A 26,146-nucleotide genomic window follows, 5' to 3' on the forward strand; every position below is an offset into this window, starting at 1 on the left:
GGCATTCATATAGAGCGGGAGTTCCAAGGGGAAGAAGTCGTGAGGAGGAGGAAGGTGTGTGAAGGTGGCAGGAAGCTCCACTGTGGGCAGGAGAAGGAGAACTGGGAGACTGAGAAGAAGATGGGGAACCTGTAGAGATGGGTGGCGGGAAAATGAGAGAAGATTCGTGCCCAAGGGTCCCTGTTCGGGCTCTGAAGTATTTGTGACCTATGAGATCATGCCAAGCGGATAGTGGGAGGAACATGGGGGCGGGGGCGCTGCAGAGGGCGGGGGCTTCGGAAGAGCTGCTGTGTGGAGTGCGCGAGGGAGCTGTCCAGGGCAGGGGGGTTCTAGTCAGCGGGGCCCAGGGAGATAGCAATTCATACCAGCAGTGGTGAGTGTGCGTGCGTGTTCGAGTATGTGATTGCATTCATGCGCTGTGTTCATGTAGATGTTTATATGGGTGTGTCCATATGTGTGTTCGTATGTTTTGTGCCCTGGAGGTAATTCCAGTCCAGATACAGTGATCGATCATTTGACTTACCCACATTTGTAGCTATCTACCTACTCTTCACTACTCTGCTGGGGTTACTGAGAGCAGTGAGATTGTTTCTGCCCCCGGGAACACGGAGTCCAGTGGATCAGGCACATGAGGAAGTAGAACGCTGTGCTGGGGTGTGGAGTCGTAATTCAGAGGAGGCGGTGTTAATGTATGACCGGGTGGAGATGGAAGTCATGTCATGGAAGCTTCATGGAGAAAGCGACCCCATTGCTGGCTTCTGAAGGAAGTGAATGGTTGCAGGGGAGGCATTTCAAGACCCTGGAAGGAAGGACAGAAGAGATGCGTTGACTCGTGTGCAGTACATGCTCAAGGCGTGATGTAGCTGAGAAACTCTGATTAGGCTGAGATTCAGGAAGGTGGATGGGTCTTAGTGTTTATGGAGGACTTGACTTCTGTTTCTTTTTCTTTTTTAAAGAACTAGGGATTAGGACTAGAAAATTTTTGAAACATTTCCTGAATATCAGTATGAGTTGGTTTTTTTTCATCTTTCTCAAATATTATAGTCTTACTTGAATATTGTCCCAGCCACGTATCTGGTAGTTTTAAAAAATTAATGTTAAGAATGATGGTATTAATCCTAAAATAAGTTTGAAAAAAATAGCCAGATGTTCATGTGTATATGCATATACTATATATCCATATTCTATATCCTGGTTCCGTTGTGTGTTCTATATTATATTCCATATTCTGATGTCCAAGTTATAAGTGTACCATGTGCCAATCGACCATTTTGGAACCTTGAAGACGTGCAATCAGTCACTATTTCTTATACTGTGCCATTGCCTCTGTGGGTTTGAAACTTTTAGAGTTACTAAAGCCTTGTTTACTTTGTTGGTAACATTCATAAGGGAAAGATAATATACTTTTGTTTCTGTAACCCCTGAGCATTTTCTGAAAGTTTTTCCATCTGACTGAAAGAGAAAGTAAGTTGCTAAAAGCAAAGATGCCTTGCTATAAGGAGCAGCCTGGTAGTGCCTAGGTAATGGCTCATTAGGCAATTGGGAATCCCCCAGCCCCCACCCTCCGGTTTCACTCATACCCCTGAAGTGCATCACGCTGCCCAAATCAAATTGCTCACTTAATATTTAATGTTTCTGTGATGGAATCACTTTCTCCCTGGAGGTTGACTTCAGATTTGCCAGACACACTGACAACACTGCGCTCCTTATTTTCCCCACATGACCTCAGCTTCTGCTTAAAAAATGTTCGAATAAAGGATGCTTTTGTTCATACCTCGCCTGCCTGTGATATATTGACAAAGTGTCTGCCGGCTGAATGGAATAGTTTTACAGTATGAGTGCTGCTTTCAGTGGAGGGGCAGGACTTGGGCTTGAGAAGGAAGTGAATTGGATAGGTCAGGAGAATGTACCATTTGTAAACACCCCTTTCCTTTTTTATTCACGTGTCAGGACAGCAGGGGCAGGCTGTTCAGTGCCCGTCCCTGAGCAGAGCCGGAGGGAAAGCAGCTTGGAAGTCAGCTGCAATTTTTTAAACCTTGCTTTCCCCACCCCCTGCAACGGGTCATGATCTTCAAGTGCTCGGACTTGTTTTAGGAGCTGTTTTGAAACTAACATGGTTTAGTCCACTAACTGCATGTTGGGTAAATTCAAAACCCACATGCTCGTCCTCTTGCAGTGGAATAAGTCACATCTGATGGACATTTTCTGTGCTTATAGCATAGTAATGAACGTCTGACAGGCGCGACCTTTCATAAGACAACCCACACTATTGGCTTTCTGCCCAGAATATTGCTGCAACACTATCTGTGATTGGTTATCTCTCTATCATGCATTGCTTCACAAGGGGAAACGGCCCCTTTTTTTAATAAATCTACGATGGCTGGCTGCAATATGCCTCACTGTAAGTATTGTGTGTGCGTGTGTATGTGTGTGCGTGTGAGTGTGAGAGAGCGAGGGCGAGAGAGAGAGAGAGCAGGCTGACATGAATATGACTTAGTCTGGTAGCACATGGTAAGGTTGTGATACTGTAGGACATCAGTGAAGTGCTACTTAGTAAATCTTAACCTATCTCTTTTTTCTACAGGTTGGTACTAAGAAGTGCCTTTCCTGACGTCTCTGCTGCTTGGAACCGCTTCTAGAGCAGTCTCTGCTTTTGCCTTGCTTGCTGCCAGCTAGACTGTGACGACAGCACATCCACCCTCCACCTCTAGCCCAGACACCCCCATTTCTACTTGTAATCAAGAGAAAAGCTCTGAGTATCTGGCATTGCCCTAGGCTGCTTTAGTTTTAAAAGAAAAGTTTGCTGAAAGAGTAAGATATCTTCTGCCAGGAAATCAAGGAGGAAAAAAATTTATTTTCTCGATTTTGCTCTAAACTGCTGCATCTGTCTATGCCAAACTAATCAATACCGATTGCACCACCAAACTCCATTGCAAATTCAGCTGTGAGAAGGTTCCCTTTCAGACAACTTTGCTGAGAGCAGCTTGGAGAATCGGTGTCCAGGGGTCTGCCACGTTTTCATGCTTGCATTTTGGGCTCCAAATTGGCACTGGGAAGGGGTTACTGAGAGCACAAGGCTGATTCGAGGCCCTCCTTTTAAACATTCATCTACTTAAGATCCTAGTATTTGTCTAAAAACCAAAACCTCTTTGAATTAACAGTTTTCATGCTGTGAATTTCTAGTGGGAGATCTTTTCCTTGATATTGACAACCCAATTTTCCATGTACTTTTAAAGCAGGGAGTGGGGGAAAGTATTTTGGAGGGGACGTTTTCATCATCGTTTTACAGTTTTATCAGTTCAGCTTTTTTTTTTTTTGGTTGTTGCTCTTTTTTGGGGGGGGGTTGGGTTTGTTGGTTTCACTGAAAATTTTAACTACCTGTAAAATCTAAACATGGCTGTCAGTGTCACACCAATTCGGGACACAAAATGGCTCACACTGGAAGTATGTAGAGAGTTCCAAAGGGGGACTTGCTCACGGCCAGACACGGAATGTAAATTTGCACACCCTTCGAAAAGCTGCCAAGTTGAAAATGGACGAGTAATCGCCTGCTTTGACTCATTGAAAGTGAGTAAATGTTATATATTATTTTAAGGATATGCAATAAGTGAATAAAGGGGGATATGGACATAGAGTTCACTGATTTTGGAATTATGGGTTGCTTTGTTAATAGTTTAGTTTATACGGTGTGTTTTTATTGGTGATGTTGGGGGTGGGGGAGACCTTGAGTAGCGATAGAATCAAGTTTGGCCAAACTTGTCTGTTATGAGTAACTTTATCAGTCCTCTAATGCTCCGAGTTTTCTTTCCCAGAGCAGAAAGTGTCAGCGTGCTTTTTAGCTTAGGAATAAGTCAGTGTCTGTAATAACAAAGTCAGTGTCTATTTCTAGGAATAGGAAATGTAGATACTGCGTGTGTATTAGCATATGCATAGGTTATGTACAAGGCCATGCAGTAGCTGAATGAAGACGATTTGATTTTGCTTGTTTCTAAAGGTGCAGTATTGTTGTGAAAGAATAGCCAACAATAAGGGAGCTAAACGTGGATAGATGTTTTACATTAATATTTTGATGTTATGGGTTGCCTTCTGATTGTATGAGCATATTATTTTAAGGCCAGAAGCAATGCATTTTGTAGAAAATATAATTAGAAGTAAGGTTCTGAACGGCTGCTATAGGATCCTATCTGAGTCATAAACTTTGAATGTTTTATAAGAAACTCTTAAGTACTATTATTAATTGAAATTTTTTAGCTTCCAAAAGTCTAATGTGAAGGACCTTAGCTGTTTATTTTCTGTTAGACCCTGATTATTTTTTTATTTGTAACAATCTCAGCTCGAAATGTTGAAAGTTAGCTTTTATAGGCACCATCGTACTAAAAGATTCCCTGTAGTATGTCTAGACATTAAAAATGCCATTGTACTTCAGTATCAGGTTTGAAAATGGGTCTTTTAAAAGACAGCATACATGTCTTTATTTTGACAAGCAAGGTCAAGTCTAGAAATGTGAAGATTCCTGAGTACTCTCTCTGTTTGGTTTAATTCAGTTGCCTCTGAACCCTAATCTGACAATATTATTCCCTCTTTGAACCTTTGGGATGGGATCTCTGTCATCTCTTTATATATATATATATATATATATATATATATATATATATATATGTAAAAGTCTTAGAGATTTATTTTTTGTTTTGCAAAAAAATGTGTAGTGCTATAATAATCATGTTGTCCCTAATAAGATAGGGGTGAATTAACTGCAATAGTTAACTCATAAATTAACGCATAATTCACCCTGATGTTGTTGACTTAAGAGTTAACTATTTCAGTTAATTGCTTTTTGGTCTAGATTGGGGTGCTCACTTTGCTAATAAAGTTTTCTCTGAAAACTCTTAACAAGGATATTATCTTCAGAGTAGGATTAAAAAAGGAGGTATTAACAACAGCAAACATAATTTATAGTGTTAGATTATTCTTAATGTCATAGTCCTAAGGATCAGTTAGTGAAAGTTATAAATGATCAGTTTCCCCCCTTTTCTCTGAAGGCATCAGTGAAGGGCACAGTGGTCGGACCTTTGTGAATGTATATTCCTAAGTTCATGCTGTCAGAATTTAGGTGTAATTAGAAACTGGGACCCATAAAATGAGGGGCAAAGGGCTAATTACAGTTGTCGGTAAACAGCTGTGTCCATAAGTAACCCTGTTTTGACCCAATTACTAGTAAATCCAATTTTTAATCCTACAGACAGTTGATGGTACGCTCGTAGCTGCAAAGTGAAGGACATTTAACTTGGCTGTGACATTGAGTGGTTTCACAGAAGACTTGCCTCCACAGCATTTGGAAACATTGTGAAACATTAAAATTCAGTTGCAATTTTTCCACCTCAAAATATTTTTGTAGTCGCAGCTCACTCGTGGCCGTGGCCGCAGAACAGTCCCCCTTTGAGGAAGGCAGCAAGCAGCGCTGCTCAAAGACGTGCTGTGTGGCTAACAGGATCCAACGGCCACATCAAGGGTTTTTTTTTTGAAAAGCAAATAATTCGATGATTTTTAATTTACCTATGAAATGAACTCATTTTAGCAGCTCTTCATTGCAGACTTTGGCCTTATTCTATGTCTTGCTAAGGAAAGCTGAAATTTAATTTATAGTCTAACACTTGGTAACATATTTGGATTTGAATAAAAGGAAGAAAACACAAATGTGTTTATGATGACACTTCATTCCCAGAACAATAGCTCCTTAAATGTGTGAGAAATAACTATGTTAAGAATTAATTAAAAATTTTAATATGTAATTTAAGTATTCATGTTTCAAAACCCATGTTTTTTAATATATGTTTCTAACACGTGTGATTCTTACTACAGTCTTTAGAATCCTACCCTTTATATAGTAGTCTTCCTGTGTTCAATTTTGTGGCTAAAATAAATCAAAAACATACTTTAAAACAGTTAAAGTAACTCTGTGACTCATGCTTGGAGTTCTGAAATTTGGGAGCATTATGAGATTTCCATGCCAGTAACTGCGGGATCATTTGTATTGTCTCAGAGAGTAAACGGAAGGAATTTAGAAAACTTGTAATATCCTGACTTATTTAATAAAATGTGTTCTGTGTATTGCTACAACCCACAGTCCAGCCTTCTCTGAGTTCTGGAGCCATGAGATGGAGGTAGCCTGTGTAATCTACTATTTTTAGCAAGTTAGCAAAGCAAGCCAACCCTCCAGTGAGAGGACCCTGTGAAATGGTCCTCCCCTTCAGCTGTGCTATTCAGACTTTGGCCAGGCTCCCAGGTGACTTACGTTCAGAGCAGACTTCTGCTTAGAAGAGGAGAATTTGTTTCATTAAAAACAGAAGTCAAATAGTTCTAAAGAATATTTATGTAAAAGAAATCAATTGGCACATTACTAAAGGCAATAGGAAGAAAATTAGCCAATTGTATTTTAGTTGCATATTGGTGATTTTAAAGTCTAAACAACCTGGATTAAGTTTACCCCATGAAAACAGAATCCTGTATCACAATAAATGTGTTAAGTAAAATGAGAAAGCATGGTGATGAGGAATATATATGTATATAAAACATTAGAAATAGAACGATAGTAATAAGTAAGAGCTAAAGCTATAATAATGTGGACTGGTTCATAAATTAAACAATATTTTAAGGATTTAATTTTTTTTACTTAATTTCTTTTAAGCTTGTAGTCTTAATGTACAACAGCCTAAGAGTGTATTAAAATTGAGAATTAAATTGCTTGCAAAACTGTAAATTTAAGAGTTTTAGCTACTTCATAAATTCTGAATATTTGAAAAGGTATATTGTTTTATGCTAGAAAGAAATTTTTTTCTTGTGGCTTCTGAGATGACAAAACAGAAAAAGTTAAAAGAAAAATATTAACCCTGCAAGCTGCCATTAGAATGTTATATATCCAAAATGATTATTTAGTTAATTGTTAATGCCAAGTTACCAATTTTTTTTTCAGTAGCAATCTCTCAGCTAAAATCTAGGTAGTTGATACAAGGGAGCCTACGGAATATATTTTAATGTGATGCCAAGTTACTTGTATTATGAAAAGAGCTGTCGTATGATGACCAGAAATAGACTAGTGTTTCTTGATTTTTCTTTTTCAAATACTGTTCATTTTCCAGTTTGCTCGGGGTGGGGAGATACAACCTTTCTGTTTATTATTTATTTTCCAAAAGTGTAGCGAAACTCTTATATTTGAAAACCCTCATCGCTTGTTCTCTTATCAAATTAGGCAATGTTGTTAAGATAATTACTATAGATGGCACAGCCAATCCTACTGATCAGATACATCAGAGATCAGCTTCCACTGTGGCCTGAGATCAAGGGCCCTGAGTGAACACAGTTAAAGTGTAACTGAAGACCTTGAAGCATGGACGAAGTACGGAAATCGGCTTTTAGAAGACACAAACAAGTGAACACCAGGTGAAGGAACAACTAGGAAACTCAAAGTCATTCCGGCAGGTCGAATCTCTAGATGGTCACACAGGCGTAGGCTCGCGTAACTGGACATTACGAAGTGGTCCCTGAAGGTTTTTACAGTTCCGTTTTAGAAGGTCCTCCATTGTCAGCATACTGTTTCTGCAAACTGCGCTGCTTTTTGTAAACCCGCAGAATAGTCTTTTCGTCCTGTTTTTTTCTGCCGGTTTCATCAATAACATGACAAAACGGTATCTGCAAGTTTCAGACTAAACATCCAATTTTCAATGACAGCTTTGACCTAGTAGGCTCCTAATTGGAATAACTTTTCCCAAGAGTTTTGTTGGTGTTATTGTTTGGTTATTGTTTGCTGATGGCTGATGCAGTGTGATATTAAAACTTTGACATATTGTATTATAGATGGTAACATACTCAATATGTCTTTCAGTGACAGGTTGACACAGGACTTCCTTGTTTCCCTTTAAGGTGAACTGTAAGGCATAGCTTGAGTAGCAGTGTGTCATGTCCAATTTCCAGTTGTTTTCTTTAAGCAGGAAGTTCACAGCTTTGTAAAGAATGCCCTGTGCATGTGCTGTGATGTCATCAATGTTGACATGAACCTTTCTTTAATGAAATTCTCAACTTGTATCTGCTTTGGCAATAAAAGCATTCATTTACCTATTTACATGCTTTTTAAAAATTAATTAATTAATTATTCCTCACTAGAGAACATTTTTTTCATTGCTTTTAGAGAGAGAGGAAGGGAGGGAGGAAGGAGAGAGAAACCTTGACTGGTTGCTTCTCAGACGTGCCCAGATTGGGGATTGTACCCCCCAGGACTGGGGATAGGACCCACAACCTAGGCGTGTGCCCTGGCTCAGGATGGAACCCATGACCTTTTGGTTATAGGAAGACACTCCAACCAATTAAGCCACACTGACCAGGGCCCCATTTACATTCATATATATATATATATATATATATATATATATATTTTTTTTTTTTTTTTTTTTTTTAGAAAAATACTGTTTTAATGAGTTTAGATTTTTAAACTTTTGGACAAATTTCAAGTCAGGTTTCAGATCATTAGTACCTAAGGCACTAATTCTGAAACTGGTTGATTTGTTTCCTTCCATAAGATTTTGATACGCTGCTTCTCTTTTTACTTTTTCTCACTTAAACCTTGCTTCGATTTTGTGTGACAAACTAAAAACAATTTAAACCTAAAGCGATGTGGCACCTACAATTGAGTTCAACCTTTGATTGTAATTCAGACTTCTAAACGTACACAACATTCTGATTCCACAAATAGTCTCAGAGTGATTCCATGTACAAGGCTGTTACTGACTTCAGAGTTCAGGCAGCGTGGGGTAAATCTGCTAGTCAGGAAGTGAGTGACGTCTGCCCAGTTCACCCGAGAGGGGAGAAATTGGAGGTTTCTCAGACTCAGCACAGATACCTCGGGAACTAGTTTGGGAAGCTCGTGCTGTCATTTTCCTTGCCAAGGATAAGTAGAGGATTTGTTACCAGCATCGGTAACCCGTTATCTTTCATGCCGAGCAATGTCAGATTTAGACAAAGCTGGTTATTTTCTTATACAGAAATCCGATTGAGGAAATTTTGAGGGCTTTTATTTTTTTAGACTTTAGCAGGAACACACTCCATGATTTTACATAGAGGAGCTGTGTTCTGTGTTAACAGAACATAGAACACTGCATAAATTATGACAGTTAGTGGAAGTGGGTAACTAAACAGGTAGATTTGGTTTATCACTAATGGTAGTTAATAATATGTAGAAACTTCAGTCAGAACAACTGAAAATGAAGGACACTTAGTTGTTTGAATTATAATAGATTATTAGAATAGTGACTTCTCCATGAATTTCGCTGTACTCAAGAGTAATTGTAAGAGCTTCTTACTCCAATATTCATTTATAATGAATGCAGTTTTAAAATCTAATACTATATTTTACAAATAATATCAAATGCCACATTACCTACAACATTTTTCATATTCTCTGGCACATTTTTGAATGATTTTCATTTTGAGATAGAGTTTGATTTGTTAGAGATCAAAGTTTCTATATTATAAGGACTTCTGTTTTGAGAAATATGGATAGTTACAACCCCTAATACATCACAGTTTGATTGGAAGGCTGTCTCCTGGATACCTTTGACCTTGGTCATCTCTGACCTCTGTTTTTCTTCATGTGTTTTATCTCTTGAGTTCTTTCCAGCTTCCTCACTGATCAGCTTCCTAACTGTTAGTTCTGATCCCTCTTTATACTTTTCTCCAGAGTCACACAAAAATGATTTAGACATTTTCATCTTCAAGGAATTACATTCAGCATTGATTATTGGAGATACCTCCCCATTACACTCAGCATGTATTAACAGAGATGCCCCCCGACCACATGCAGCATAGGCAGACTAAGGGTTTCTATTTCACTCTGTTGTCCACGCCTATATGATGACTCCAGAGTCATTAGAACGAGGTTTCTTCACCCTTAGTTCCTGAGGAGCACATGACTTTCAACATTGGGGTTATTTCCAATATGCAGGATGGCCACTGCAGTGCCAGCCATCGTATCTGCAGTTCTGGGAGCGAGAAGAAGCTCATTTAGGTTCCTTTTAATAAAGATCCTTTAAACTTCACCCAGTGATTATTCCTGGTCTTTCATTGCCTGATTTTGGAAGCAAGAAAAGCTGGGAACTGTAGTCTTTAAATTGTTGCTGGGGTTAAAATGAGGCCTTTGGTAGATAAGGTGAAAGGGGAGAGTGGATGTTCAGGAGGCCACTCACTGGGATGGGAGACTTAAATTTTTTTGCGCAGAAAACTTCCAGAATCAAGTAACTCTCCCTGAGAAATGCCTGGGTATAAGGGTTTGCTGAGGGGACATCACTGCTTAAGAGAAACTTGTATCATCTTCTCTTGGCAAACCTGTCATCCCTTTGGTTAACCAGTTTTCTTTTTCTTATCTTTCAAATTATGATATATTTAGTCAATAAAACCTGGCATATCATAAATGGATTGATTTTAACTTCTGTAGAAAAAGAAAATTGCTTCATTTTTTATTTTTCTTTAATGCTTAAAAATTTTTATTTATTTATTTGTTTTTAGAGAGAGGGGAAGGGAAGGGAGAAAGAGAGGGAGAGAAACATCAGTGTGTGGTTGCCTCTCATGTGGCTCCCACTGGGGACCTGGCCCACAACACAGGAGTGTGCTCTGACTGGGACTTGAACTCACGACCCTTTGATTCGCACTTCGCCTTCAATCCACTGAGCTACACCAGCCAGAGCTATTTTTCTTATTGCAATGCATATTTAGGTAAACAGCTATGTATTTATAACAGGAATGCATGTCATAAAAACAGATTTCAAGTGATTTTATGTGAAAAAACGAGTCTATAGTTTTTCTGATACCTGTTTGTGCTTCTTCTACAAATGTATTTGTTTTTATCCCTCTGAAATAAAATAAAATGAGTTAATATTTATCATACTTACTATATGCTGTTCAGTACTTTCAGTTGTTTTTTTTAATAGGCTTTAATCCTCACAAAAACTCTTTGAGAAAGTTAACTTTATTACTACCATTTCACAGACGGCCACAGTAAAGTGCGAAGTCAGGTGATACGCATGAGGTCACTCAGCCAGTAAAATGTAGAGTCCAAACCTGGTACCGTGACTTCACAGCCTCCACTTTTAATCACCTTTCTATAAAACATTGCTTCTTAATTTATATATCTACATGCTAAGCATTCAACCAAGACAAAATCTCAGTAGCTGTGCTTACGAATAAAATGTAATGTTTAAGGCAAATTTATGGCACAGGACCTAAAAGAGCACATCCTCAAAAATAATTATATTTTAATTCAACAGATAAATCAATAAGTGTTCACAAGATAGCAAGAACACTGCTACCAACTTTGAAAGATTATATGTCTTCTCTAAATACATGGCCATATAGAAAAAAGGTGGCAAATTAATCAGCTTCAATAAGTAGTCCCTGTGTAAGCTATATAGCTGCCTCCCAGTGTATTAGAAAAGGGCATATTCCAAAAATTTCAGTGCTTTAGATGGAAGCGTTTTCCCACAGAAGCAGTGTGGTTAAGTCATTAGGCCAACCCTGGGAAGCCAAAGTAACGATGGGATGCTTGAGTTATAGTCCTGTACAAACAGTACCCTGAAACCCCAGTGATTCATTAAACCCGGGAGTCTCCACAGAAGCATTATGAGTAGCATCTTATCATAAATCCTAAGTACTACTAGCGTCATAGACCCCAACTGCTTTTGTCAGAATGTTCCTATGGAAAAGACGTGTTTCAAGTTTCAGTGTGGGGCTCCAGAAATTCACATTGGCCTAATGCAAAGAGAACAGCCTCCCCCAAACTCCTGAGACACTTTTGTGAGTCAGTGCATGGGGTTTCTGCAGCTCCAAGTCTGGGTTGCCCCTGTTCCCTGGTGGTGTTCCCTTTGCACAGGACAGAGACACAGAATCCGCAGGGTCTGGAGACAAGGGTAGGGGTGAGGGCTGCAGTCCAGAGCTTTTCTGGGATGGGAAGACTTCCTCGTTAATATGTCTTCCAAATAACCTCTTTTCTTTTTTCCTGAAAGCCCGCTTCCTTCTTAAATATGTGGCTTGTTAATCCTGAGTCTGGTTTACCATGGAACTTAATATTAAAAAACAGCTTCCTTCCTTCCTTCCTTCCTTCCTTCCTTCCTTCCTTCCTTCCTTCCTTCCTTCCCTCCCTCCCTCCCTCCCTCCCTCCCTCCTTCCTTCCTTCCTTCCTTTTTATCCTCACCTGAGGACATGTTTCCATTGATTTTAGAGAGAAAGAGGAAGGGGGGCTGAGAAAGAGAAATATGATGTGAGAGGGAAACAGTGATTGGTTGCCACCAGTATCCCCTCCAACCGAGGATTGAACCTACAACATAGGTTTAATCATTGCCCGGACAGGGGATAAAACTGGCCACCGTGGGGTGCACGGACCGACAGTTCAACAAACTGAGCCAAGTGGCCCCTGCGCTCCTTTCTCTTCTTAAATTTTCAAAATTGTAGCTATTGTTTTGACACTCTTGCTTTCTAATAAGTAGTAGCAATGTGGAAATAGGTAAATAGCGAACATATTGAACTAAAAAATATTGTGGGGGCCCCGTTTTCGCAGGATATAATCAAGGGATCAGCAAAAAAAGAACCAGGTGTGAGAAGGACATCGAGGATGTGATAGGAGGTGAGAAGGCAGACACTAAAACTCAGTCGTCGGGGGCTAATTGCTAGTGGGGCCCAGTGTGTTGGGTGGTGGGGGTGGAATTCGGAGGGGTAGCTTCTCAGGGGCCGTCGGAGGGTCAGTGAGAGAGGAACTTAAGGGAAGGGAAGAGAAATGTCTCTGGTGGTTTATCTTTCCTCTTTCTTTTCTCTTCCCTCTCACAACAACTAATTCTGAGACCACAAATGGGAAGAGAAGAAGTAGAAGGGATTCTCGTATGAGAGTTCTCACGGCCGGAGGCCACCAGACTGGGGCAGCCGTCTCTGGCTCATCATTGGTCAGTTGGGAAACTCCTGTATTTTAATCCCAGGTTGCAGTTTTAGGCTTAGCATTCTTTTGCAGGTATCTTGATTTATTTAACAATATTCATACATATTTTAAGTTTTGGTAATGTTAGGTTAAGACATACTGATTATTAATACCCAACACCCTGTGTTCTCAAGACCTTACATGATGCAAGACATCTTAAGTTGAAGTTGATCTCTTTGCATAAAATTCGGACTCAGTGTGTAGGCTTCTGGATTTCAGATCACTTATGGTTCAGACTGGGCTGTTCTCAAATACGGCAGGAAGCATCTGTGTTAATGGTTGACAGTAAATCACACAAAGCAAAACATGGAAAATTAAAGTTAGAAAAGCTGGGAAGTTTTTCTATCATTTTCAATTTTCTGCACAAGCATGGACATAATCAGTGTTTAGGATGTGCTTGTGATGGATAAATTACATCTGTAATTCATTCTTCCCATGTTACTGCATTCAGACGATAATTTGCTTTCAGATATCTTTGTTCATCTAATATTCTAAAATTGTTCTTAGACTGAAAATAAGTCTAGTAACGTCTCCCAGTCCCAAGAAGCTTTTATAATTAAGCAGTGTTAGTTTACCAAATGGGCGAAATTAAAAAAAAACAAAAAAACAAAAGGTTTAGAGAAAAAGAAAGCCAAGTTTATCATCCCCAAGTAGGATTCCTCTCTGTTAGATGGTGCTGCTCCTCATAGAACAGTTCCCCTTTAAGGGAGGCAACCTGGAACTGAACCATGAAGGAAGAAATAACTAAAGAATTCATTATTTATATAAAGAGTCCTGTTAAGAAAGATCTGTGTTCTGAATGACCTATCTTTCTTCACATTATCTCATATCTGTTCATGGCTAAGTGGAAACTAATGAAATCTAAATGTAGCCATGAGGAAAGATTATCATCATAATTTTATTTATTGAATTTTTTTCCCACTATTATGAACTTTTACTCCCAGACATTGCCTTCCATGAATCATAGTGGAGTAATAAATTGGAAACAAATGTCCACATAAGAAAATCCAATGCATTAAAAAAAAAACAAACCCCTAAACTTAAACTCAGATGAACTGAAGAGTCATTATCCACGTTGAAGAAGAGTCATTTCCACAGCAGGTGTTTGCATGGTGGAACCAGCTTAACTAGCTCCCCTAAACCCTTTAAACTCACTGACAAAGTGGCCTGACATGGCACATACGTATGTATAATGGATTGAGTGTGCATAGTGAGAAGTGCAAAATTACTTGATTTTTTTAAAGAATCCTATTAGGTACTTTCGCCTTCAGGAATGAATAATAGTACAGAAGAGATTTTCACCCAAAACACATTTTTACACTGAAGGTTTAAGAATTTAAAGAAATTGCAGTCCAAAATATATGCCACTTTGCATCTCAATTAAAGGAAGGCAATCCATTTGCCCTGCCCTTTTCAGCAAGTGTTACATGCTATATACCAGAATAGTGTGGTGTGCAGTCTTGTTGTGAGGGCGGTTAACCCAGGGCCCCTGCCTTCGGGTATTGACAGGCTGCACGATATGTAAGCCTTCAAGCTTCTGAGGGGTACAATGAAGATTACAATGATCCTAGAGTGATACAACGTTGTTTTAATTCTTCTAGCCTTTACTTTTCGAATGTCCCGGTATAGCACAGATTTGCCCATGTAAAACACAAGTAGGCACCACATGTCATCATATGTGTCTGAGAGATTTGTTTTGGAAAACTTGGGCATCCAGTGTGGAGTCAGTGTAGGAGGAGCAGGTGGACTTTAGCTGTGGTTGTGCGTGCTCCCGGAGAGGCTGTGTTTGTAGGGCTTTCCATGGGTTTATCACTAATTTCGACGTGGTAGGAGATTTATCCCATACCCATTATTATATTCCATACTTTAGCTGGAGGAACCTGAAGTCAGATTAAAATTTTAAAAAATTTCCCATGGCAGTGACATTCAATATTATATTACTTTCAGGTGGGCAGTGAGGTGGTTGGACATTTATGTCACTTATGAAGTGACGCCCTCGAGTCTTGCACCCGCCTGTCCCACGCACACTCAGTACGCGTTGTTTACATTCCCTGTGCCGTATTGGACATCCCCATGGCTATATTCCGTGACTGCCAATTTGTACTTCTTGATCCCTTCACCTATTTTACCATCCCCCAGCCCCCCTCCCACCTAGCCACCACTCATTTGTTCTCTGTGTCTTATGAGATTGGTTGTTTTGTTTGTTTATTTTGGTCTGTAGATTCCACATATAAGTGAAATTGTACAGTCAGATTGATTTTTGGCTGACCCATGTAGAAGTGGTTAATTTTGCTCCCTTGATTTGATGGACATCTGCTGAATATATCAAGTAATGAGGCCCAAAATGATTAAATAAGCTGTACAAGGTCGCCCAGCCCCCAAGCAGTTGAACTGGGATTCAACGCAGGCAGCATGTCTTCAGAGCCCCTGCTCCCAACCTTGAGTCTCAGTGTAACTTGTTAGAAGTGGCCATGTTAGGGGCTTTATGCACAGAGAAATACAGTGTTCGTTACTGGTGAGACGATGTAGTAATGAACATACTTAGGCAAGTCTTTGTGGACTCTGTAACGGCCTGAATTTAAGACCACTGTAAGTTTTAAAAAATGCTCACTCACACTTATTTGAATTCGGTAAACCATTCCTAAATAATTGCTGATATGGGACATTTATACTACATTTTAAACTAGAAATCTGATAATCTAGAGAGCCTCAAATTTAGGTCAAGAAAAAATTTAAAAGTCCCGCCAGACTGGAAACAGTATAGCAAATCAGAGTCCTAGACTACTCTGGGAAAAAGATAGAAACAGAGAGGCAAAAGGAGAGACAGAGGTGTTCAGGGCTCTGAGGCAAAGCTGGGGAGTGATAAAGAGGTTTTCACTTCATAAATATCCTTATTTTTTGTATGGAATATCTTTTCTAATTCAAGGAAGTAATATAATTGATGTTCTTCCAATGCACAGAGCCATGAGACATGATTTCGTGAGAGGCTGAGAATTTGTTCTTTTTCTTTCATGAGTTTTACTGGGTACCTTCAGTGATGCTGGAAACAAACAAAAATGTGCTTAAAACCCTTTGTACATTAGACTGTATGAAATTAAATCTGTAGATGAAACCATTCACGTACCTCTTTGACAATTCATATTGTGCCTTTCTATCCAATGTCATACCTCTATTTATGACAAAGTTCAATATTACATTAAAAATTGGGAATTTAATTTTAGAAATTAATTTAAATTTTCTGTATTTGTTTAGTACTTAATATATTAATGCTGAAATATCTAGATCAAGTAAGAGAAAAAATTTTAATGGAGAATTAAGGAATATATATTTTTTAATTTTAATGATGTATTTTAAAATAGCTCACATAATTCTTTTCAAAACTTCTGCACTATAGATAATGGAAATAAAAGCCAAGTAGATAAAGATAAGAAACGCTGATTGCATTTTGTTCCTGATATGGCGAAAAGAGCTTGTTTGCTTTTGAAAAAATGTGATTTCAAGATCGTAAAATTTCTGGGCTTACTGGGGATTTAGTAAATATGAGTTTAAATTGTAATCCTGGAATGTTAAGAGATACATCTCAAATATTAGTGTTCATTGTATGACTCAGAATGTTCTGTGAGCAATCCGTACTTATTCTCACAGAGCAGTGTGTTTGAATGAATAATGGCCTGGACAAAAGAAAAAGAAAACCTTTAACATCAATAGGCCGTGTTACAAATTCCTTTTCTTAAATGATTAGGGACTCAGTGCCTTTTAGCTCTTTTCTTGAATGTATCAATTTAATCAAGTAGCCAGATAGAAATGTTTTTAACAAAATTGATTGTCTTTGATGTATAAGTTCAAACTTGGTTTATAAGTCAAGCTTATATTGTGTAGAAAACCAATATCACAGGGAAGAGTGAGCAGTGTTTTCTGTCCTTTGATTGCATTTTTTGGACACTTTGTCACTATTTTGCTTTAGTGTTAGCTTCACCTTTGTGTGTGTGTGTGTGTTTTCTGAGTGGCTAGGTGGGCCTCTTATGCTTTTTGCATTGGGAAGAAATTTACAGTGAATATTATTTTATAGCAAATGAATACTGGCACCAGGAATAATGAGAATGTACCCTTGATGGTTTTCACTCGTCCCAATGCTGCCTCGCAATATTCAGTCACAGTAGGATTTTTAGAATAATTGAAAAAGCCACATACAAAAATGCATAAGTAAGCAAGGTTTTGTGACATCAAGAAAGACCTGGTTAAGAGCCCAAACCAAGAATTGAGTGGGTCTAGGTTTGATTCCCTCGGTCCCTCTCGGGGAACTTTGTGCCACTCCCTGAGTCTCTCAGGGAGTCTCTCTCCTCCTGTACACAGTGAGGTGAATAGTTCTGCCGTGAAGGTGTGTGAGGATTCGGTGGGATCAGTTGTGGAACACAGGTCACTTCATGCAGTGTCTTGCTCAGTGTAATGCCCCGTAAATGGTGGCTGTTCGTGTCCTTGTCGGAATTCAGTCTGAGTTACCTTTCCCTGCATCAGAAGAACTTCGCCTTCTGTCAGGGTAAATGTTGTGCTAATTTTAATATGTACCACAGGCACCTATGTGTTACTTTTTTAAAAATAATTAAAAGTGACTTTAGTCTGGAATGTGTATAAATGTGCATTATCACATACTAGCTTATTTAATTCCCTGTTACCAAGGGAACATACTTCTCAACCTCTTAACATGTGTACCACTTCACTTGAAGCTCATTGGGGCAGTACTAATAAAATAATTCCATGTATGTATCATTGTTTGTGCCTGAAGACCTGTTTCAAAAATGCGGTTACCCATGAATGAAAAATGGGTAGTAACCATCTGCTCTAACTTTAGTTTCATTTAAAACTAATACTCTCTGTGGGTCTCAAATAACTCATATTTGATGTCTCAAATGCTATATTATTACACAATAATGTAACATGTACATATATTACTTATATAAATTTCTTCCTAAAAGGCTCACCAAAGACTTTTTGCAAAAATAAAATTGACATTTATTTAGTAAAGTGCCTGCACAAGTGAAAGGTTAAATCTTTTTTTTTTTTCAAGATGAGACTGTCCCCACTTTGTTTTTTATACCTGTATTAACTTACTTGGTGAAATATCTACCAGTTCCTCAAAGCTGTAAAGAAGTGTCTGAGTTTATGATGCTGTATTTACCACATCCTCATTTTCCCCCCGTCACTATTTTGCAGTATTGATAGGGGTGCAGTTGTAGCCTGGTGAAGTGGCCAGTTGTCCTAAGAAATATAAAGGTGCTGGCCTAATCCACAAGTTTGAGACTTTTGACTATGCTTAGAAATGTGAGAGAATAGTGCCTTTTTCAGCAAGTGGTCGGGGGGGCAGTCTTGATTGCTGATTTTACGGATAGTTTCTGTTATAAGCCTGAATATGAGTTGTGCATTTTATTGTTTGACAGGCCGAGCCATAACCACTGCCTTCTCATTAGGACTATCGATTATGGCCCATTCTGCTGTGTGTATTGATTTAGTATGTGGCAGTGAGTTCACTGTGTTCCTGGATGTTGAGGGAGCACCAACTATGTGTTCAAAGGAGATGCTGGTAATCTGTTTGAGTTGGCTATTTAGGCCTTTAACAGGTTGAGAAATAGTTAGGAGAAAGTACAGGAGAACCTTTGAGAGCAGAGAACATACAATTTGTTTTCAGCATTTTGGAAGATGCCAAAAATGATGCAGTCAGGTCTTGTTGGTATTAGTCAATTGATATTAGTTACCAGATGCACAGAGCCTGGGGTTCCCTCTTCCCTTGCCTCCTTCCATATTTTTCTTTTAAGAGTCAAGGTGGGTAGCGCCTTTAGATGCTCATCTATGTTTGAGGAGAATTTACTTCTCTTTAAGAATGGGTTCGCATAGAAACCACTTCTTATTGGACAAAAGTAGTAGTAGCAGTAGGGCAACCACTTCATGCCACGTGTCAGTGGGACCCACATACGGAGAGCGTTACTGAGGTAGAAACTGGAGCTAAGTGATTGAGCTAGGAATCAAACGAGTTCTTTTCACCTACTGCTGATTTGTTTTATATTTCATAGTGAAATGGTTTTTCCTGGTAAATTATGACATTTAAAGTAAGGCTGATATTTACTTATATCCTCTGGCATTAATTGTTTGAATTTCCCAAACTTCAGACAATTCCTACTTGAAGTAAAAACATTAACCTTCAGAATGAGATCATGGTCCCATGATCCTCCAATGAATGTTACCTTTTGTTTTAGCAGCTCAGTTGGCTCTCCGCCATGGAAAAGTTTTTATTTCCCATCAGCTCCAAGGTGGGAGCCAAACCAAAGTTAAAGAAACATTTTCCAGCAGACAAGTTTCTGCAGATAATATCAACAGGCCAAGAGCCTGTGCTTGACTCACTCACTCTCTCTCTCTCTCATGCACACACAGGCACATACACTTTTATGGAACCGTGATCGGGGGAAAATGCAATACTGATAATGAAAGTAACTTTCTCGAGCTCCTTATTAATGCTCCCCAGTCACATGATGGCCTCCAAGTTTGCTTACTTTTTCAAAATGCATTTGCTTCAGGATGATGGAAGGAGGATCACTCTCTCCTTATGTTAATACCTTCCAGGCTTTTTGCCACCTCTGGTGTGCTTGGCTAGCATATGATTTTTGAAGAAAGAGGGAACATAAACAATTTGACTGGCTCTTTTTAAAAAAATCCTATTAAAACCTTGGCCTTGAAAGCCTTCCATTTCAGAAATTTAACAGTAGAAATGTGGAAATGTGAAAGCTCAGCATTGACATAGAGCGTGGGGGAGAGATGATGCCAGCTGGACCTCTTTGCTATGAATACCTACTTGACCCAAACTTTTCCCTTGCTGAGGGGTCCGCTGCAGTAACAGTGGGCTCAGCTTCATGCCAGGGGAGTCCACAGCTTATGTGTCATGCCCACTGTGTGCCAAGCCACATCTCAGGTACTTTTCCAGGCTTTCTATGTGAAGCCAAAAGCCGTGAGGAAGTGTATTTCCCCTAGCACTTGTCCCACCACCTAAATCTACTCAGTTGGAATTTCTAAACCAAGAGTCATGCCCAGATATATTTTGTAAAAGCTGTATGCTTCTGGAGAGCGACCACTTTTTAATGCTGCTGCAGCATTCAAGGGAACATAGTATTTTTGCCATGACTTCTCAATCTATAAAGAAGATGTATGTTTCTCCTCTGGATAAAGCCATCTGGAAATCTTTGCATGCTCCAGACTCTAATACACAGCTGGCTTTGCTTTCTGATTAGCACTGTGGATACATTTTAAAACATGATTTTAGAAACAAAATAACCTTCTCACCCACTTAGTGTTTCTTATTCACAGTTAGAAGGTGGAGTTGCTGTCTCATTAACGCCCCCATTAAGTTTCTGATTCAAAAATAATTATTTCACTCTAAATAACATTCCCTATGACTTCTGTTCTCTAGGAAAAAAAGCTACTTGATGTGCATTGATTATAATTAACTTGTCTCCATTGACTATATATCTTCCATTTTGTTGTATTTCCTCTTAATTTTAATGCAATAGCCAGTTGGTAGAAGAATGAATGTTATTTTTTAAAGATTCTTATGTATCAATAAATGGGGAGTTCAAGCAATGACCTGGTTAACTGCATAACTATTTTATTGTTTGTAAAGAATTTTATATATTTTCATACAATTTATTTTATTTTATTATCTTCAAATAACTCCACATAGAGTACTCTCCAAATAACTCTAATATCTTCTCATTAAATTTCTAATTGATTCTTATTTGTAGCACAGAAGTTACACAAGATGAGTCTGTGCCCTGGCTGGTATGACTCAGTGGATTTAGCGCCAGCCTGAGCACCCAAAGGTCACCTGTTCAATTCCTGGTCAGGGCACGTACCTGGGTGGCAGGCCAGGTCCCCAGTTGGGGGTGTGCAAGAGGCTACCAACTGATGTTTCTCTTGCACACTGTTGTTTCTTTCCTCTTTCTTCCTCCTTTCCTCTCTCTCTAAAAATAAGTAAACAGAAGCTTTGAACAAAAATGAGTCTATTAAAAAAAAGAAAGACCTTACTTTGTACATTTGATTTTTTAAGTGTATTGAATTTAAATGTACAAAAGTTTTCTTGCATCAGTGGTAGTTCTCAGGCATAGGAAATGGATAGACTAGCCTGTGTGAGTATAGTTTTATAAGCTATCAACACATGAAAGTGGTCCTAAATCCCCAAATTCTGTTACTTTAGAACCTCATGCATAAATTGCCTGTGTTGTTCTAGGAAACAGGGAAAATCAATGGTCAGCCTTAGTCTGTAGTATATTTTGACAGCGTGAATGAGTCAAGTGAGCGATTTTCCAGACTGTTTAATAGTACAAAGGAAAGGGCTTCTAAGGAAGTCAGTCTGATGACTGGCTGAAAATATTTTTCTTAGTAACTGTTACAGAGAAAAACAGGTCACCATTGGAGGAGAAATGAAATCTCCAGTTACATGCATTCTGAAAGTGATTCGATCACTGAAATGCGTTTATCTTATGATAAGACTCCTTAAAAGGATACACTTCCAAATATTTAATGAATGTTGACTTCAAACTCAACAGAATCTATGCCACACCATTCCAGGAATCAGTTCAATCACCGTGGTGGAATTTGGGTCATCTTACTTTTTGAACTGTGTTTTTTTCTCATTTGTACAAATAAAACTACGTTATCATAATGTTAAAGGTACAATGCTTTAGGTTTATACAATGACTGCATATTTTCCACTGTGTGGTTCTAAACCATGCTTGAATGAAAATAAGACTCGATTGATGGGGAATCACTTGTTTGTGAGTTTACAGATTCTATTCCAGGTGGTTTGTCCAGTGACAACTCTTCACCTGGTGACATAAGACTCAATGTGAGCTTGATGGATTCCAACCACTGGCGTTATTATTACTGCATAAATCTTTGTAAGGACAGGCTGCAAATCTCATTTCTAAACCATGCTAGCTATTATGTCAATTGCAAGAACAGAAGTAAAATCAGTCCACACTAAAAAAAAAAAATAGACAGTCTAGTCATTCATTGATTTCAGCCAACTTTCAACTTGTAATGTCCTGGCTCATTAAGTACCCTAATGATTATGATTTTTCAATATCAGCTTAGTTTTTAAGTCTCACCAACTAGCCGCATGTTTATTTGTACCACTGGAGGGATCTCTAGCATTTTTGAAGTGACTTAAAAGAAAATTGAGATTCAATTGTGATTCCACTTAGGCTAAGTCTTTACCAGAGCACCTTTTAAAAGGGCAGATTACTGAGTACCCAAAGCTCCACTATTGTTAAAACTTACTAAAATTTTTAAGAGTGAAAACTTCAGGTGCTAGGTTTTTTTTTTCCATGAAAAACCTGATTTTTTCTTCTTGCCTAAATTTAAGATTTGTTTACTTTGTATTTTAAATGATTTTGTAGTGGTCAATGGTGTAGCTTGATATTTAGAGCTAATTTTTTCTTCATCACTTTGCAAACTCCAGTGACTCATAGGTTCTCAAGGATACAGTTAGAAGAGTCTTTAGAAATAATGGCATGATATCCATTCATTTTGCACATTAAGAAACACTCGTGAAGTTTCACTAAGAAGCCACTGCCATGTGTTGTCTTCATTTCATGAAAATGGCATTATCAATACACGACTGTTAAAGTCCAATCACTGCTGTCTTCTGCTTGGAATGTGAATACCTTCCTTGACTACTCTGATGGGTTGATTACTGGCCACATTAAACCCTTAATGTTTAATGTTTAATGTTTAACCCTTAATGTGTTTTCCTGTTTAAAGCATGCTCTTCTCCCCCAAAATGTATGCATGCATATACCTCAGTTTATTGTAAAATGTACTAATATAAAGGATGTATAGGACACAATTTAAAATGATAATAAAGTATATAATCTGTATTTAAATTCTATTTAGCCCTTTATTCCTACAGAATACTTTTTTTTTTTTTTTTTTTTGCTAAACTTTGGGATCTGCAGCCAGCCTCTGGCTGGTGGCGAGAGATCATCTTAGCTCTCTTCATCTGATGAACAGAGACAGAACTAAATTCATCAGAGGCTCTCACTATACAACGGTTATCAAATAAGACACACTTCATGATATGAATAGCTTTTTTTCTTTACATTTCCCTACCATTTTATATAGCACAGAATAAATCACATTGCCCCTGATCTTACAGTTTGTTTATGCATGTTTCTTTTTTCCCCATTACTTTATAAACTCCTTCAAAAAGGGGAGTTTACTTTATCACCTCTGGACACCCGGTGTTTTGAATGTACTTGGCATTCATTAAGTGTTTAGTGAATGAATTGAAAGCCATGTTTCTTCCTGACCATGGCCAATAATTGTGAACAATTTTATGTGCTTTTAAATTAAACTTTAGAGAATTTTTTTTAATGTCATGGGACATTTGCTGCGTAGCCACATACAATTATTCATAAATTGTTTCTCTAAGCACTCCAACACCCTTCGTTTATGGTGGGTCTCATCTAGTTAAATTGACCTGGCATTGTAATGGACCGTTTATGTTCTGTTGATGTAAATTTCTGGAACAAGCCTTTCTTTGGACTCGTGCCATCTTCTGCGTGTTATCTTGTGCGAGCAGCACATAGGGACCTGGTCGGGCTTCCTGGTGTGATGGCTGTATAGATAGCTTGTGTCTCAGAGGGGCATGAGGAATTCGCCCATGCCCTGGCACAGTGCACAGTTATTTTGACAAAAGCATTTACTTCCATCAGCAAGAGTGCTTGGTTGGAAAAGTGTCATGCTTTTGTAGAGTATTTACCTTTTGCATAGGGAAAAGTCATGCTACCAGGACAGTCTAGACTGCAAATATAATTATCGTGTTTTTGTTACAGACCTAATAACAGTAACAGAGACATGATTTTATAGGGGTATCCATGCATCTGAGTTACAGTGAAATTCCTCTACATGCTAATTTTAGGAACAAAAATTTGTTTTTTCTTCCCAGTGCAAAAATTTCCAGTGCCGAATCTTTACAGTGTTGCAGATCTTCAACCTGAAACAGAAAAGGGAGCCCAAACTTGGGAAAAGTAGAAATGCCTGGGCCCCTGCCACTTGTTAACTTGCTAATTTTTCCCCTCCAACAGTTATTTTAGGAGCTGTATGATATAAGCTATTTTAAAAAAGAATGGAAAAGTTCCAGAGACTCAAAAAATGGTCCAGATTATGTGTTGATGCCAGTAGTCCTGTCAAATTAAGAAATTTACATTAATCCACTTTGAAGAGGATCATCAGGAGGCATTAAAAATTTAGTACTTCAGGCTCATTAAGTGTTAGAGTGGAGTAATTATGTAGCTAGTAACAAATGTTATAATCACCACTTGAACATTAAGGCATGTTACTCATTGAGACCAGTCCTCCTCTTCAAGGAGTTTCACAGTTGGTAAATGTCACTTGCTTAGAGAGTAAGTTCTGCTGATCCATTTGTTTATACTTGGTGTGTAGTTTTCCAAACAGAGTGTGTTTTCAGAGAAACCAAGGCCTTGATAATGATTTTAAAATGATGCGGACTCTATGGAGTATCTCCCCTTGACGTGAAGCAGTGCTTCCTGCCTTGAACAGTGAGCCTCTGCTTCACGCAGTGCTCAGAAGAGATCAGACCTTCCTACGATGTTTATTTTGTTTGTTGATAATTAGGGTGATAGTCTAATTTTCTAAACTTGCAAATGGAAGAATAAAATGCTCAGGAGACAACAGATTAAGCCCGAGTTGCTCTTCTTCATCATGCACATTTTAAGGAGTTTTTTGTAGCTTTCCATTTTTGTATTTTGAGTCTTGCTTCCTGGTATTGTCATTATTTCAATCTGGCCCTAACAGTTATCACATCAGTTTATCTCGGAAGGCCTAATCTGAAACATGATCATTGATGTTTTAGCTCTGATTCTAATAAGGCAGGTAATACTACCTTACCATAGAAATACGAAAACTCATACGTCACTTACCAGGTTATTTTACTGCTCCAGGAGAGGAACAGTGGAATGCTGCCTTTTCCTGCTATATAGACCATTGTTGTTCTGTTTTTACCTTTATGTGCTCCTTGACAAGTCTGGAAGCTTTTGATAAGCAGAGACAGTGCCTCAGTCAGCTGTGAGTCTCCAATGCCTACCTATGGGCCTGACCTGGGGTAAGCTTCCCATAGATATTTATTAATTTACTAGAATTGAATTTAAAGTGGGATGAAATGTTGAATGCCAGCTGGAATAGTAGCTCCTGATCCATACATAGCCTTCCTTGCCCACACATAAGGTTTTTTAAAAATCTATTAAACTAATTATAGTTATTATAGTTAAATTAAGCCATACATTTCATTAAAAATCAACACAGTCACCTCTTTGAAAGGCCTCTCTTTCAAGAAAATGAAAACTAGCATTGTATAAAGAGCACTAAAATTATTTGACTTGAATTTCTGCTTCTCAGCTAATTGACATATCACAAAAATAATTAATACACAGCTGTAGTCTCGTCTCAGCCTGATAACTGGGCTGAAAAACGTGTCAATTTAGGTAAGTAATAAAATTAGTTGTTTGAGTTTTGTACTAAGCAGGTGTTGATTGATTTAAAAGACCCTATTTACGTATTCTGTGAATTTTTCTCCCCTAAGGCAGAAAACTGAGAAAGCGATATTTTTCTGCCATTTATAAATATCATGAGTAAAAATCAATGGTTAAATTGACCCGATAAAAGATGTCTGGGATCTACTATTGAGACAAGAACATCAGAAAGCAACATACCTGGGCAAACTCTAACAACGCCCAAAATATCTTGAGCATACGCGTTGAATAGCAGGGGTAACAAACCACATATGTCCAGCGGCGTTCATTTACTCCGGGATTTTCTTAACTGATACATACGTAGGCTGGAGGTTCTCGAGAGCCAGATGCAATCACAGGTCAGCACTAGACTTGCCACAGTCCAAAAGTGGGGGCACACTGGTTTCAGGTTACTGGACATCTAAATAAATTTGTGTAGAATTTTTTTTTTTGCTTTGCTAATCATCAGTTGTTTCTCTAATATTATATTTGCATTCTATATGTAAAAATAAATTTTATATTCTATTTAAAATTTATCTAGATATATTTATTAATTAGACACTATTGT

The 26,146-nt window shown here is 38.4% G+C and overlaps 1 protein-coding gene across 13 annotated transcripts in view; it reads left to right on the forward strand.

Annotated features, from left to right (window-relative positions):
- MBNL1 (muscleblind like splicing regulator 1) overlaps nucleotides 1–26,146 on the forward strand; it is a 193,543-nt gene that overhangs the window by 51,445 nt on the left and 115,952 nt on the right. For 8 of the 13 annotated variants that reach the window (XM_037044790.1, XM_037044789.1, XM_037044795.1 and 5 more), the window contains exon 2: nucleotides 2,585–3,567. The exons of 3 other annotated variants lie outside the window; for them this stretch is intronic. In XM_037044790.1, the coding sequence (XP_036900685.1) occupies nucleotides 3,394–3,567 (174 nt within the window). In that variant the 5' untranslated portion in view covers nucleotides 2,585–3,393. Of the gene's footprint in view, nucleotides 1–1,576; nucleotides 2,402–2,584; nucleotides 3,568–26,146 lie in introns of those variants that run through there. 2 more of the 13 variants (XM_037044791.1, XM_037044803.1) reach the window with 2 other exon arrangements.

The sequence above is a fragment of the Sturnira hondurensis genome, unplaced genomic scaffold, assembly GCF_014824575.4.
Source record: "Sturnira hondurensis isolate 20B ecotype Veracruz unplaced genomic scaffold, ASM1482457v3 Scaffold0004152, whole genome shotgun sequence".
Classification (NCBI taxonomy): Eukaryota; Metazoa; Chordata; class Mammalia; order Chiroptera; family Phyllostomidae; genus Sturnira; species Sturnira hondurensis.